Below are 16,179 nucleotides of genomic sequence, written 5' to 3'. Positions count from 1 at the left end.
GGGGCCAGACCAAACATGTTAGTGACTTATTTCTTGCTCTGTGTTCAGGGATCTCTCTTGGTAGGTTGGGTGAACTACGTAGGGTACTTAGGGGTGGAACCCAGGTCAACTGCATAAAAAGCAAGTGCCTTATCAGCTGTACTACCTCTCCGTGCCCACATCAGGCATTTTAAAACAGCATTTCTCAACTGGGGGCTATATAGGCCCCATTAGCCCCCAGACTATTCTAAGGTGGTCATGTGAAAATTGAGTAAATGAGGAGATGTAGTAAGGGACTATGGGGCCAACTTTTAGGACAGGAGGTCACAGAAAGGAAACAAGATTGGAATGGGATCAAGGACAGAAAAAGCTTTAGAAACACAGTTTCAAAGCATGAAAAGCAGCTGTATAGTCATGGCTTAAAACTCAGATTCTAACTAACCTGAGTAAACTCATGCGGCTAATTATTTTGGTAGTCTTGAGCATTAACAATATACCTCAAGTTTTATTCATGAATAGTTGTAAACTTTATAAATGAAGGTTAATATAAGGTTTCTATGGGATAATTACACATAAAATTTTAACACTGGGCCTCACACTTCAAAAGGACCCATTGTAAGTTAGCCTACTCTTAGTTTCTCAACCTTCCTAGTTTACCAGAAACAAGTCTGCACAATTCTTTCATCTGTGGTATTATACTCTGCAGCATGCTGGCTTGTAAAATGTACTTTGTAAATTATATAAATATATGTACATCTATAGTAGAAATCAATATTTCCAGCTACAACAAATGCAGGGGAAATATCCATGTACTTAATTCTTAGTTTTTATCAAACATGTGACAGTTGATGACAGAGATGGTGTCTACACTTTTCAGTAGTCCCAAGCTACACTGCTTATTCAGCACCACAAGTATATTCACAGAACAATCAAGCCATGGCATATAGCTTATACAGTCTCTGTTCTTATTACTAATTTTTAATGCGTATCTCGCCTGCACGGCAAAGCCTGGCAAGCTACCCGTGATGTATTCAATATGCCAAACACAGTAACAACAAGTCTCAAAATGGAGACGTTACTGGGCCTGCTAGAGCAAATCAATGAACAACGGGAGGACAGTACTACAGTGCAATGTAATAGTTGGCTTTCTCAGACTATTTAATTCAATTTTTGTAATGCTTCAACAGAGGTGTTTATATCTCTACACTAACAAAAAAGTTGATTGCTAGAGGTTTTTTTTTTTTTTACTTTTTGGGTCACACCTGACAATGCACAGGGGTTACTCCTGGTTCTGCACTCAGGAATTACTCCTGGGATGATGGGATGCTGGGAATCGAACCTGGGTTGGCCACGTGCAAAGCACCCCACCCCCTGTGCTATCGCTCCAGCCCCTAGAATTTTTAATATAACTTGTTCAGTGTCATATAATAATAAGTAAAAAAGCCAAGACTCAATGAGGGTCATTGAGATTGGGACAGGCCATTATTTCCAACAGGAAAAGAAGTAAAAGTCTCCCTAGGGTTAAAGTTTAGCCTATTGGGCACTACTGATTTGTGTCCTGACTTGCTTTAGGCTTAAGTAGGATCTTAACTGGTCTGGTTCCAAAGCCATCTTCTACAAACTAGAGACCCATCACTTGAATAGTAAATATTGAACTGGAGAGATAGTACAGCAAGTAAGGTACTTGGTTGCATGCCTTGCACGAAACCCACCTGGGTCTGATGTTTGGTATCCCATATGGTCCCCTGAGCACTGCCAGGAATGATTCCTGAGGGCAAAATCAGAAGTAACTCTGAGCATGGACAGGTGTGGCCCAAAAATACGAAACAAAACCAAACAAAAAGAATAGTAAATATTTTAACTTTTAAAGAAAAACAAAAAGGAAAGCAAAGAACAATTATAAGGAACCTGGACATACCAGTCATGAATGAATTTTAGTATCAGGAATTGTAGGTTAAAAATTAAAATTGTAATATACTACTTATTTTTCATTGTGACACATTACTACAAAATGGACAGTAAGATATGTGTTCTTATCCTCCTGGGTAAATGCATGTATCACTATTTTTAAATTCACAAAATTTGAAGTTTCTTAAGAACAAGACACTGTTATTGTATAGCTTGCACAGAGTGGAAAGTAAATTTTTCTTGTCAGAAAATCTTCCTGTAAATACCAATCATTCAACATACATTCCAAGGGACAGGGTGAGGCTGTACAATTTTGGAAAGTATTACTGTTTTCAAGGTACACATTATATAAATTCTTTCAATGGCGTCTATGTTTTCTCTAACAACATGACATTAACTACTTTAGCCTGCGCTACTGTCAATTTATGAGCCACTATAAGGAAACAGGTTGCAACAAGATTGGTTTATTAGATTAAGTATAATAACATTCCATAGGCAAAATGGCAGAAGCCACTGTTAGGAATGCGATTACCCCATCTCCTTGATGTCTTAAGAAGCTACTGTTAAGAAACAGATTTCCCCATCTAATTGATGTCATTATGCCTAATATTAAACCTTTCATTTGCATAGTTATCAGCACTTTTAATTCCTTATACAAGGCACATTAGTTGTGAGAAATCTCTCCAACTTCAGATTAGTCTCAGTGTTTACATCTGATTTCCACTATGACACCATGTGCCTGCTGACTTTTTGGTTTGTAATCTTACTCTGGCCAAATTACATTCCCATTATATCTTTTCAACTATCTTCTGAACTCAGCAGGTACAGCGACTTCCACTTGATGGTTTTTCTCTTATATAGATTCCTTAAATTGTTGCCCAAATTTTAAAATGAACCAATCACAGAATTGCAAAAAATACTAATGAAACTAATTGTAAAAAATAACTAAATCAGAGAAACACTGATAGAAATTCCTAGAGTCTTTCAAGTATGTCAAAATATTTTTGAAGTCAATTGATGAAATTATCAAGGAAATACAAAACATATTTTTCTTGTTATTAAAATTAAATAAGTCGTCTTTAACATAAGGGGAACATGGAGAAGATTAACAAAAAAAAAACTAATTAAAAGTATAATTCTACCATCCTAAACATTGTAAATATTTTATTATGGGCTGGAGCGATAGCACAGCGGTAGGGCATTTGCCTTGCAAGCAGCCGGCCAGGCGAGCCAGGTTTGATTCCTTTGACCCTCTCGGAGAGCCCTGCAAGCTACCAGGAGTGTCTCGCCCTCTGTCTCGCCCTCACGGCAAAGTGTGGCAAGCTACCCATGACCTATTTGATACGCCAAACATAGTAACAAGTCTCACAATGGAGACGTTACTGGGCCTGCTCGAGCAAATCGATGAACTGGAGGACAGTGGAGTACTGAACTGTTTCAGCAGTAAGCAAAGCTGAACACCTACAATGAGACTATTCTACTAGATACTTTTACACAGCTGTTATGCAAACAATTGCCCCAAACACAGAAGTATTCCATATGCCAAACACAGTAACAACAAGTCTCACAATGTTACTGGGCCTGCTCAAGGAAATAGATGAACAACCGGAGGACAGTGACAGTGACAGAAATCAGTAAAGCATTTTCAAACTAGTTTTCAATTTATATTGCACTATATAAAGAATGGTCAATGTCCCATTGCATAACACAGAATTGACTAGAACTAGAACGTTGTTTCAGCTTTCTAAATTCATTCTAAACTGCACTTCAATGGTATCAACAATAATAATCCAGGAAGCTAAGTGTGGGAAGACACGTTGGACTCATCTTGTTTCAGGTCCTCATTCTTCAGTGATTGTCTTTATCATCTTTTGCATTTCAAAATCTTTCAGAGTACATTGATGACAATTATTTTCATTACCTTAACTAGCAGCATGCTATACATAATTGAGATATCCTTAAAATCCCTTTAAACAGTGTATGAAAAAATAAAGTAAATAAAGTTCAGTCAGACTGGGAAGATGTCTCAACTATCTAGATTATATCTTTGTACATAGGAGCCCCAGATTCAATCTCCAGCACCTCATATTCCCAAGTAGTATACTGGGAGTAGCTGTAAAGTAGGATCTAATATGAACTCTCTTGCCACCACACAAACACAGAAAGTGCCATGTGATAAAACACAGAATTTGACAGATTATTTATGTGAAAAAGGAGAAAGATTTTAAATAACATATAAAATATTAATATTTGATAAACAATGCTAAGGTTCTATTCTTTTTTTGGGGGGGGGTTCTTGTTTCCTAGGAGCTTTGTTGTCCAAATTGCTTGTACCCATGGCTATTGAGTTATCACAGGTTTACAAAAATTATACTGTACTCTGAAAATAAATGATTGGGATGTGGGGGAGCACCCCATGCAGTAAGATAATTTGAGTTCCAGTTATAGCTATGTTCATTAATTACCTGTTCGACCTTGACTAGATTTCTCAACCATCTAAAAATCACAAGGATATTATTTGCAAAATGTGATGAAAATATTTATTCGTTCTCAGTATTACCTTACTTCAAATTATATAACAGCTATTAAAAATACTCTGAACTGAAATGAACTGAACGACTATTATTGGGTACAGACTTTGCAAGAGAGATATGAAATTGATTTCCAGATTTTATCATAACTTTCCTACGTCTATCTCTACACTTGCTATTGTATAATTAAATTTTCTTATCTTTAAATCAAAAACACTTTACTTTTGGAAAAATTTATTCCCTCTCCAAAACATTTGATATTCCACTGTCCACTGTACTCCCACTGTTCATCAATTTGCTTGAGTGAGCACCAGTAACATCTCCGTTGTGAGACTTGTTACTGTTTTTGGCATATCAAATATGTCATGGGGAGCTTGCCAGGCTTTGCTGTGAGGGCGGGATACTCTTGGTAGCTTGCAAGACTCTCCAAGAGGGGCGGAGGAATTGAACCTGGTTGGCCACGTGCAAGGTAAACACCTTACCTGTTGTGCTGTCACTCCAGTCCACTTTGATATTATCACCTTGAATTGGACTATTTATATTATATGGTGAAAAACTAAAAGAACTCCCACTAAGCTCATGTACAAGGCAAAGATGTCCACTTTCTCCACTTCTAATGAACATATTATTAGAAATCCTGGCTACAGAAATCAGGCAAGAAAAATAAATAAAAAAGAAAAGAAGAATTAAAACTATCAGTATTTGTAAATGGCATGATAATATACATAGTATATTCTAAAGGGTCCACAAAAAAGCTACTAGAAATAAACCAAGATAACAAAGTGGCCCAATTCAAAGTCAATAGACATAAATTAGCTGAATTCTTATATTCAAAGAATGAAGCATAGGAGAAAGCAATCAAGGAGCTTATGCAATTTAAAAAGGGATCCCAAAACATCAAGTATTGGGCTGGAGCTAGGGTACAGCAGGTAGGGCATTTGCCTTGCATGTGGCTGCCCCGGGTTCAATTCCCAGCATCCCATGTGGTCCCCTGAGCATTGCCATGAGTAATTCTTGAATGCAAAGCCAGGAGTAACCCCTGTGAATCACTGGGTGTGACCCAAAAAGCAAAAACATCAAGTATCTAGAAGTCAGCTTAACAAAAGACGTGGGAAATCTATACCATGATAACTTTAAATCACTTAAGAAAAAGATAGGGAAGATCTCAGGAAGTGGAAAAATATCTCATACTCATGGATGGGAAGAATCAATATTATTATAATGACTATCCTACCTAAACTTTTATATAGATTCATTGCATTCCCAATCCAAAGTCAGATGAAATTATTTTGGGATCTTGAAAAATCAATAATAAAGTTTGTATGGAATCAGAAGCACAGCAAATAAACAGAACCATACTGAAAAATAAGAAATTAGGAGGTATTTCATTACTGAATTTGTAACTATATTATAAAGCTATAGTGATCAAAACTGCATGGTGCTCTAATAAAGATAGACCCTCTGATCAATGGGTCAGAATCGAATATCCCATGAAAAAAACCTCATATATGTGAGTAGATAATTTTTGATAAAGTAGCTGAGAACATGAAATGAAGTAAAGATAGCATCTACAACAAATATGCTGGGAAAATTGGATGACTACACGTAAGAAACTAGAGCTCGATCCATATCTTACACTTCACTCAACAGTCAATTCAATGGGGATGGCAGATCTTGACATCCCACCAGAATCTATAAAATTCATTGAGGAAAATATAGACAGAACTCTTCAAGATTTGAACCTCAAAGGTGCCTTTAATAATCTGATACCACTGACAAAGGGAACAAAATCAAAAACAAACAAATGGAGCTACATAAGTTAAAGTACTTCTGAGTGGAAAAACAAAACAAACAAACAAAAACAAAACAAAAAAGAAAACCCATGAGCTAAAAACTGAAAGAGAGCTAACTGAATGGGGAAAAAAATATTTGCAGTCAACACATCAGATAAAGTTTGGATATCTGGGATACTCACAAAGATCAATAAAAATAAATTCAAAAACTCTATTAACAGGGGCTGGAGCAATAGCACAGTGGGTAGGGTGTTTGCTTTCCACCCGGCCAACCCAGGTTCGATTCCCAGCATCCCATATGTCCCCTGAGCATCGCCAGGAGTAATTCCTGAGTGCAGAACCAGGAGTGACCCCTGTGCATTGCCGGGTGTGACCCAAAAAGCAAAAAAAAAAAAGAACTCTATTAACAAATGAGGAGAGGAAATGATTAGACACTTCTCAGAGGAAGTCAGGGGTATGGCCAGTAGGCACATGAAAAAGTGCTTAGCATCACTTATCAGAGAAATTCTAATCAAGACAACAATGAAATACCATTTTACACCAGTGAAATGGCACACAACAAAAACAGTAGGAACAATCTGTGTTGGCAGGGATGTGATGAAAAAGTTCTTCTTCACTGCTAGTGGGAATGTTCTCTGGTACAACCTTTGTGGAAAACAGTCTGGAGAGTTCTCAGTAAACTTAGAATTGAACTGCCATGTGGACAGCAATTTTGCTTTTGGGCATTTATCCTCAGGACATAAAAACACTCTTTCAAAAGGATATATGCACACTATTATTCATTGTTGCACTGAATACAATAGCTAACATATGAAATCAACCTAGGTATCCAATGACAGATGAGTGGATTGTGAAGATATGTGTGTGTCTGTGTTTGTATGTCTACGTGTTTATATACACACACTACCAATACATGTGTGGAATACTATGCAGCTGCAAGGAATAATGAAATCATGCAATTTGCTGCAACATGTTTGAAACTTGAAGATATGATGTTGAGTGAATTAAGCAAGAAGAAAGAGAATCACAGGATGCACTCACTTATCTGTTGTCTATAGACGACTAGATGAGGAAATGTCTTGAAGTTAAAGGACGAAGCTTAGATCATCTTCAACCCCAGTGTTTTCAGAGAGAGAAAGAAAGATATCATGGAGGGAAGAAGAGAACAAGATGGTTTGGGTTAACAAGCATGATGGCTTCAGTTATACCAGCGATATGGTTGAAAGGTATAGCCATGAACCCAAAACACATATTCAACAGAACTAAAAACGAGATCTAACTGTCAATCACTAACACTTTGTAGTGTACCTGTTAAGTTGACAGATGGGGGTAGAGGGGGGGTTGGGATGGTGAATGAATCTGGGAACACTGGTGGAAGGAAGTTAACACTGGTGAAGGGATCGGTATTGAATTATTGTATGCCTAAAAACTATCAGTAACCTTGTAAATCATGGCTCTTTAATAAAAAAAATTTAAATGAACCACTATACAATTTTTTGGCCAATATCTTACCCTAGTCCACCTTTTATGAAGTTATTTATATTGGTAATAGAGGTTTCAGCATTAAGAAACATAGCCATAGAAGTTTCTTTCTCCTCTTTAGTCTCTTTCAATTTTTGTAAAGAACTTTATACTGGGACAACCTTCGTAAAAGTTTGTATAGTACTGTATCAGTTATATACACATCCATTCTAATAAGAAAAGAGAGGCTTGTGCATGGTTTAGGTGTTTTATATTTTTAGGCAAAAGCTCTGTGGGTAGATCCAGATTCTCGTAATTCTATAATTCCCAGAAAAAATCTATAAGCAATATAAAACAATGAGCATGAAATATAGAGTCATACACAATAGCAGTTAATATAAATCAATGCTTATAGTAGAGGGCTGAAAAGAACATGAAAGCTATTATTATAAAGTCACATTCCAGGGCTAATTTCCTAACTTCTCTATAAGAAGATGCTAGAAAGAGACAGGAAGAATTGTATAAGTGCATCTGTTCAATGTTTATGTCAAAACTGCCAAGTCTACAGGAAAACAAATCTGTTGCTTTGCAATTATGCTGAAGATGGGGTTTTTAGGACTTGTAAGAATTATATAACATGAGAGAAAGTGTCTCATTGGCAAGGGATATATGCCTGCTCTCAGGCCCCTTGCTCTAAACTCCAGTGATGCCAGTTGCTCAATGGATATCATCCTTAGAATACCAAGTTACTGTAAATTTGAACTCAAATGATCTGTTTAGACATAAATTTCTGAAAGTCTACAGATATTGATGCTTCAAACAGAAAATGCAGAAGTCAATTAGCAATCTGTCACTGCTGTTTTTGCTCAGGCTGTTTGTTTTCAAAAATGTCTTTATTAAAATGTTATACTTCCATTGAGATACGTACTGATAAAGGCAGATTTTTTTGTTAACTGTGACATTTTTCATTAAGAAAAATGAGTTAGCTTAGAAAGTTTCTTTAGTTAAAAGTATCCCAATTTTTTTCAATCCTGTGTAGTTTTTTAAAACATACTTGAGTTGTATCTAATATTAATAAATAGCAAATGTATGTAAGCAGAAAGTCTTCTTGATTTTTTTCATTTTGTTTATTCAGTAACCAGATCATTGCTAATATATAGTAAATGTTCAATTAATATGTACAACTTGTGTGCATGTTTATACAGTGAAATATGAATATAAAAGAAAAATATGCATTACATATGCACACCAATACATATCCAGACATATATGGCATATATATGTATATATGTATGTAGATAGGGACAATTAGAAGCCTGTTTGTGTACAGGTCCATAGTATGTAAACATACATAACTACATATAAATATGCATATATTTTAACATTCAACATCTGGAACATTCTAAGTAGCAAGAAAACATATTCCTTAAAGAAACTAAAGTCCGTAAGCCAGCTTAGAAATCTTTAACAGTCTTTAGAGTGAGGTACTAGAATGTCTATTCTAATATGAAAATTCTGAACACAAGGGATGATCTCCAAAAATTGGCTTTTTGCATACATACGTTTGCCAAGATTATTGTGTGAAATTTATCTTCTCCAGAATGTTCTCACTGCAGAAAGAGCTGGGGAACACCTCTGATGTAGTGGGTCACACTACTTCAAAGGTGGGTGTGTTCTTTTTGAATGAAAAGCCTCAACAGAGTCATTTAGGTAGGAATTCCTCACCATGTCTGTGTAACTGAAGCTCCCTTTTTCAACATTTCTATTAGCCGAGCAGTAAATAGAAGACGCTGCTGCTTTCTTCATCATTTTCTTCAAAGGATGTAGGAAAGAATCATTTCCTCCAGCTAGTCATTGTGCAAATAAACCTCAGACCCACAGAGGTGAAATGACAACCCCAAGAGCTCATGGCAAGTAAATAAATCTAAGTATATCCGGAATAACAAGTCTTCTTAGACTCTACTAGTCCCTTTGTCCTGTTCTTAGGCCAACATTCGCAAACAGTTCAGAAAACAATTGTAGATAGAGGATGGAGGGGGAAGGGTAGGAAGCGGTCTTTAGCAGATTCCCGGGCCCGGGGAATCACCTGCTCGCCGGGATCAAAACAGTGAAACGGTCTATTCATAAGGATTTCAAGGACGAGTGGGCCATTGTTTTTCTGAACCAGCTGTGAAGCATCAGCCCCTGGCTTTGGAACAGCTGCGCGTCCGCACGGGGGGCGGGGGACCGGAGTGGTGGAAGAGGAGTAAACCGGGGGAAAGGCTGCAGTGACCGGTCGCGCCACCTCTCGGTGAAGCAGGAAGAATTTTTGCAGTAAGTGCAAAGGACTGAACCACCTTTTGAACTGCAAGTGTGAATGGCTGGCGGCACAGCAGGCCCCAGAAGGGTGCTAGAGCTGCAAACCCTCAGCGGGCCACAGCCGGAGCCGCAGCTCAAGGGAAACCCGGAGTCACAGAGGGCAGAAGGTCCGCAGGCTCTGCTGCCTTGGCAAACCTTGACCGGGCAAAGTCCACGGTAAACAAGGCTCGCAACATCTGCCACCAGACGCGTGTGCCCCTTGCTCCCCGCGTTTCCCACGCACCCAGCCCAGCCCCAAGGTCCCAGATGCCCGCCTCGGCCCGCGCCCCCCGGGTTGGGGGGGGGAGGGGAGGGAGGCGGGTGGAGGGAGGGCTCCCACCGCCGGCGCGCCCCACTCACCATCTCTCGCCGCAGGAGATGAAGCTTGGTTTCCAGCCTCTCCAGGGCGCTGGAGCGGCTCTGTCGCGGGGAGCTGGAGGTTGGAGAGGACGAAGACGAGGATGACACGGAGGGAGGGAAACTGCAGCAGCTGCTACTGCTACTGCAGACGCCGCCGCCGCCGCCGCCGCCGCTCCCCACACTGGGGTCCCTGTCCTTTTCCAGGGGGGCTACCTCCTCCCCGCGGAGCGAACGCACTAGGCTCTCGGGGACTTTGCGCCCCAGTTTGAGTTCGATATCTCTGAGGTCTGGCAGCGGACCGTCTTCCATGACTTTTCCAGAACGATGACAACGGTGCGAAAAGGCAGTGGCGGACAGGCCTCCCCGGCTGCAGAGGTGGGGGGTTGGGGTGGGGGTCCGCGGCTCCCTCCCGGCTCTCTAGCCTCGGCAGGCGGACGGCAACGTCCACTCCATAGCCGCCCGCGCCCGATCACCCCCCCAAATCCGTCCTAGACTCTGCGGGGCTCAGCCGCAGCTCCCGGGGCGCAGCGACGCCTGGGGCTCTAGGATGAGGGTGATTGCTCTATCGATACTCTTCTTTTTTTTTTTTTTTTTTTTGGCTACCTTCTTGAAAAGTTAATTGTTAGTGCAGAGGGCAGAGGAGAGGAAGGGAGCAGGTACTGCAGACGAAAGGAAAAGGGCAATGAAGTCTGAAATGTAGCTTCGTGGGAAGAAAATTCGCATTCTAAACTGTTCGTCCAACACCCCTGCGCCATTCACTCACTGTCCATCTGGTACCAAGCGACACAAAAATAAGAGGTAGCCACACTCCAGGGTTGTTTCATTTTTCGGCCATCTGTCTTGCAGCTTTCCGAGTATCCTGGGTTGTCAAAAATAATCACTGGTTACCGAAAGAGGAAGTCGGATTGTGCATGGATGCATAAAAAAGAGATAGCAAGCGCAGCAGGACTGTAAAGTCTTCTTTGATGTCGCAGAAATACCCCTCTTCCCATTTAGGCAGTTAGATCCAAGTCATTGTGTTCCTCCCAGCCTCTGAAACTTTAAACTCCGCTGGCAGGTGGACCAAACCACGGCCAACCCTAGTACCGTATATCACAGACTATAAGAGTAAGAGGAATTTTCCTAATTCTGCTTCCAAGGGCCTTTTCGGAGTTTTGCTTCAGTTGAGAGACTAATACTAGTATTGGATATTCAGCTTCACCTAAGATATTGCCTGCTAGCTACATTCTTCTTAACAGCCAGAATTATAGGCAGATAAAGAACTTTAAATTTGATGTTATTTCCTACCTTTCATTACCTTTAGGTGAAAAAATTTAAAACTGGCATTGCCTACTAGTTTTATACTAATAAGCAAATATTTTCTCCAAATCTTTAATGATAATATGCAAGGAAAATCTTTACCAAAGATTACAATATGTCACTACAAACAGAAATGAAGATTTAAATTTCCAAAATAAGATATGACATTAACATAAGAGTAGTTTTTAATGAGGGAGTTGCTGAAATACTTTAAAAAGTGTCTTCATTGATAATTTATGTATTATATATTCATCTCTTACCAAGAAACACACTGAGTGTGATCTATCAAGATAATGCCACCAAGTAAGTTAATATGAATCACAATGTGGATTATAGGTTTGATTCATCATTCAATTAATCTTAATAATCTTCAAGTAGAGGTTACTATTTTCATTCCAGTAAACTGATTTGGGGGTTCTTTTGAAATAATTCCAAATATAAGTCCCTCTGTTACTCAAACAAATAAGTGATTGTGGTCTTGTCCTTCTATGGCTCAATTCCCAGAAACAGCACATTACATTACACTTGTAAACACATAGGCAGATATTTATCTGATTATCTGAGTCAGAATTTGATTTTGCTATAGCTTCATCTAAGCAAATTATTGACAGGAAACAGATCTTATGAATGAAATAGTATGTGTCAGGGAGAAAGTTTCTAAAGTTCTTTGATCTGTATGTTGGGAATTTGTTATTTCCCAGTTCTCAAAAGAAATTGGGAACTTGATTATAAATTGGTTGACCCATTTTTAAATTTGAGTAACAATATATGAAATCAAAGAGAAGCAGTACATTTCAACACAATGATAAAATAGCTTGTGTTGTCCTAAATTTGGAAAACCACAAGCTCAATGGATAAGAATTGCACTGTGACGTGTAATTGTGGAAAGCTTGCATTTAGTCAGGACCAGTTTTTTATTCTAAAACCCTAGCAGAGTTCATCATAGGACCTGCTGAGAAGAAGTTATAAGTGCGTATCTATGATGAACTTAATCTATTAAAAATAACTTGCTGTCAAATCACCACCAGTGTAACTACAAAACAAGACCATAACTTTTTCTGTAAAGCTGTAAAATTAGTATCACTGTATCACTGTCATCCAGTTGTTTGTCGATTTACTCAAGTGGGTGCCAGTGACGTCTCTATTCATCCCAGCCCTGAGATTTTAGCAGCCTCTCCTTACTCGTCTTTACCAACGATTGGAGGCTCTTTCAGGGTCAGGGAAATGAGACCTCTGTGCCAGGCTGTTTTCACTAGGGGTGCCCCAGAGGGGGGTGGGTGAGAGCCCTCCCCGCCCCAAGGGACCAAGCCTTGGCAGCCAACCTCCACTACCCAACCACCGCCACGCTCCAGGCTGCTTTCTGAACACATCATAAGACACTTCTTATCCATTTTCCATAATTAACACACCATGTTTGATGTGGTTCAGACTGTAGGCAACAAATCATAGAGAGAAATATATATATATATGTGTGTGTGTGTGTGTGTGTGTGTGTGTGTGTGTGTGTGTGTATAGACATATATATATATATGCCTCTCGGAGAGCCCAGCAAGCTACTGAGAGTATCCTGTCGGCACGGGCAGAGTCTGGCAAGCTCCCCATGGCGTATTCAATATGCCAGTACTAGTAAAATTAGTATAATACTAAAATAACTTCAAAATAAAATACATTTTCATGTGTTTTCAATGTCTTCAAGGGAAATTTTTCCAAATATAAAAATATGATCAATATGTCAATAAATTTTTTGTTTTAACATAAAACAAATGTAAAAGATACAAATGTTAAAGAAAATCCTAGTTTTCACTTAGCCCACACTCTGGTCTTTATGTTCTTATGTTTTATATCTATCTTCAATTTTTTTTTCGGGTCACACCTGGCGATGCTCAGGGGTTACTCCTGGATTTGCACTCAGGAATTACTCCTGGAGGTGCTCAGGGGACCATATAGGATGCTGGAAATTGAACCCAGGTCGGCCACATGCAAGGCAAATGCCCTACCCGCCGTGCTATTGCTCCAGCCCTTGTTTCCTTAAATAATTGTATGTATTAGCAACAAACTAAACTCAGGTTGTTTTCCCAAACCCAAAATGTTAAATAGTAAAATATAAAATATATTCCAATACATTTTTACATGGACTACCTTTATTATTTGCTTTCTTTTCTCACTGTTTCATGTATGAGCTGAATTCGCCTCTCCCCTTTATTTTGTTTACAATGCATTAAGAATGGGTATTATATCATAAATATAACTTTTAGAGACTGAGTTTCTCTCCCTCTGTTTGGATTATTTTCACAGAAAAGGAAAGAGATCCTCTTAGTTATCATTTAAAATAGAAATCAGTGGCTAATTAAGTAGGACATTATTGGACTCAGATGACAAGTTTTTTAAGAATGCCTCAGTCACAAAACTAAGAGATGCAAATCACACTTTAAGCATTCTGCACTTATACTTTCTAGTATGAAGCACAGAAGTTATAGGAAAAGTAGACGAAGCAAGACTTTGTATGGAGTGAGTAATGCCACTCCTTAATCTGCTGCTGACATTGTGAATAAAAGAAAAAAGGCTTTCTACCTTCCCTCTGGCGATGACTGAAAGCTTGAAGCATCCCCATCTCTTACTGGCATAGAGTTCAAGGACTAGATCAAAATCTCTAACCCGAGAATCACCACAGTGCAGAATATGATTAAGCATCTAATAGCATCAAAGGTTCCTTAAAATTTTTAGGAAATAAGTGTGCAATGAGCTTAACATTCTTTGAATTTTTGTTTTATATGTGAAGTGATGTTTCTATGAACAATTTTGTTCAGCTGATGATGTGCATAATAAGGAAGGTGTCTTAGCAAAGCAAAGAATGATGGTCTTATACATACGAGGGGAAATTTTATATCCATTAAAACTATTAAGATTTTACTCTACTTGTTTACAGGGGCACTTAATTCGCCTGTATTTTTATAGCTGAATTAGATCTATTTGACCAAGTCAATTATCTTGTTCATTAATAACTTGATTGACATTCATATTTTATGTCATATATATTCCTTTATCTATTTGAAGTATTTCTCGATAGGTAGAACAAACCCTTTATGTATGCTGATTGGAATCTAATTAATATTTATAATCAGAGCTAGATGCTTTCCTGAGAGGTTTAGAAGATGATACTAAAATTAGGTCACCAGCTTCTAAGTCAGTGTTATCTCTGGTTGACAATCCCTGTCAAATCTTCCTGACTTCATTATTTGCAGGAGTCATTTGTTTGCATTATTTTGCTCCCTAAACTCTTTAATTCCTACTGTAAGGTGTAATACCAGGACCCATACGAAGGGATTTGTTCAACTGTTTCTCTGTAGCCTACCCAGTTGGACTTAATAGAATAGAACTATAGATTATTTTTTCAATGCTTTGCTGGTAAATATTTAAACAGCTTTGGAAAATGCATGAATAACTCATCTGTGTCTTTAGAAAACTTTTATAATGTAAATAGTACTACAATGATTGATTGATTGGTTCCAAGTCTCTGATGGAGTTGGGAGAATATGAGAAGTAGTAAAGCTTTAAATATTGTATTTCTACTATGTAGATGAATGAGATATAATCATAAGGGTATAGATAGAAAACTGCAATCAAAGAATAATAAATTGAATGTTTTCATTACAATGTCTTTGTTTTGGTGTAACTTTCATAATTTAAAGCTTTTATAATGTAGTTTAAAAATAGTAACAGTCACAACTGACTTGCAGAATTTTCTTAAATATTTAATAACTGGCTCCTACTACAATTAGTATGGGCTGACTCCAATGCACCTCTGTTTTCTAAAGTATTAGAGGACGGTCAGCCAGGATAGTTAAAACAGGGAATAGAAACTCAAACCTTGTAAAGGCAGTACAGTTTAAATTCCAGAGGTTAGACAAAGTGATAATTGAGGAAGTAAGTCCTGAAGTTAGAAGAAGGAAGATTAGGTAAGTTTTGTTAGGTAACTGTGTTGGTTTCCAAGGGCTGCCATAACAAAGCACCACAAATTGTGTTTCTCAAAACAATAGCAGTTCAGGGCCAAAGAGATATTACAAAGGTTAGGGTGATTTTCTAGCAGGAAGCTGTGATTAAGATCCTGGTTTGAATCCCAGGTGTGACCTCTGAGCACTAAGCCAGGTGTGGTTCCCCCCAAAACAGAACAGAAACAAAACCATATCAGTTGTTCATTATCCTATAGTTCTAGAGACTGGAAGTACAAAATTAAGATGTTGAGAGGTTGTGTTCCCGTGGAATTATCCTACATTCTTTCTTGCCTCTTAAAGTTCTGGGAGTCCTGTGCATTCTGTGATTGGTGGTGGCATAACTCCAGTCTCTGCCTCCATCCTCACGTGATTGCTTTTCGGTCTTCTCTATGACTAAATTTATGCTTTGTTTTGTTTTGTTTTTCTTTTTTGGGTCACACCCAGCAATGCTCAGGAATTACCCCTGGCAGTGCTTGGGGGACCATATTGGATGCCAGGGATTGAACCCAGGTCAGCCAC

At 38.6% G+C, this 16,179-nt stretch overlaps 1 protein-coding gene across 1 annotated transcript in view; it reads right to left on the bottom strand.

Annotated features, from left to right (window-relative positions):
- LURAP1L (leucine rich adaptor protein 1 like) overlaps positions 1 to 11,386 on the bottom strand; it is a 49,119-nt gene extending 37,733 nt beyond the window's left edge. Inside the window, exon 1 of the mRNA XM_056117225.1 lies at positions 10,370 to 11,386. Within this exon, the coding sequence (XP_055973200.1) occupies positions 10,370 to 10,678 (309 nt within the window). The 5' untranslated portion in view covers positions 10,679 to 11,386. The remainder of the gene's footprint in view (positions 1 to 10,369) is intronic.
- Between the last annotated feature and the right edge of the window lie 4,793 nt (positions 11,387 to 16,179).

This window comes from Sorex fumeus, unplaced genomic scaffold (genome assembly GCF_029834395.1).
Source record: "Sorex fumeus unplaced genomic scaffold, SorFum_2.1 ptg000034l, whole genome shotgun sequence".
NCBI classification, from domain to species: Eukaryota; Metazoa; Chordata; class Mammalia; order Eulipotyphla; family Soricidae; genus Sorex; species Sorex fumeus.
This window is presented reverse-complemented; position numbering and strand designations above follow the sequence as displayed.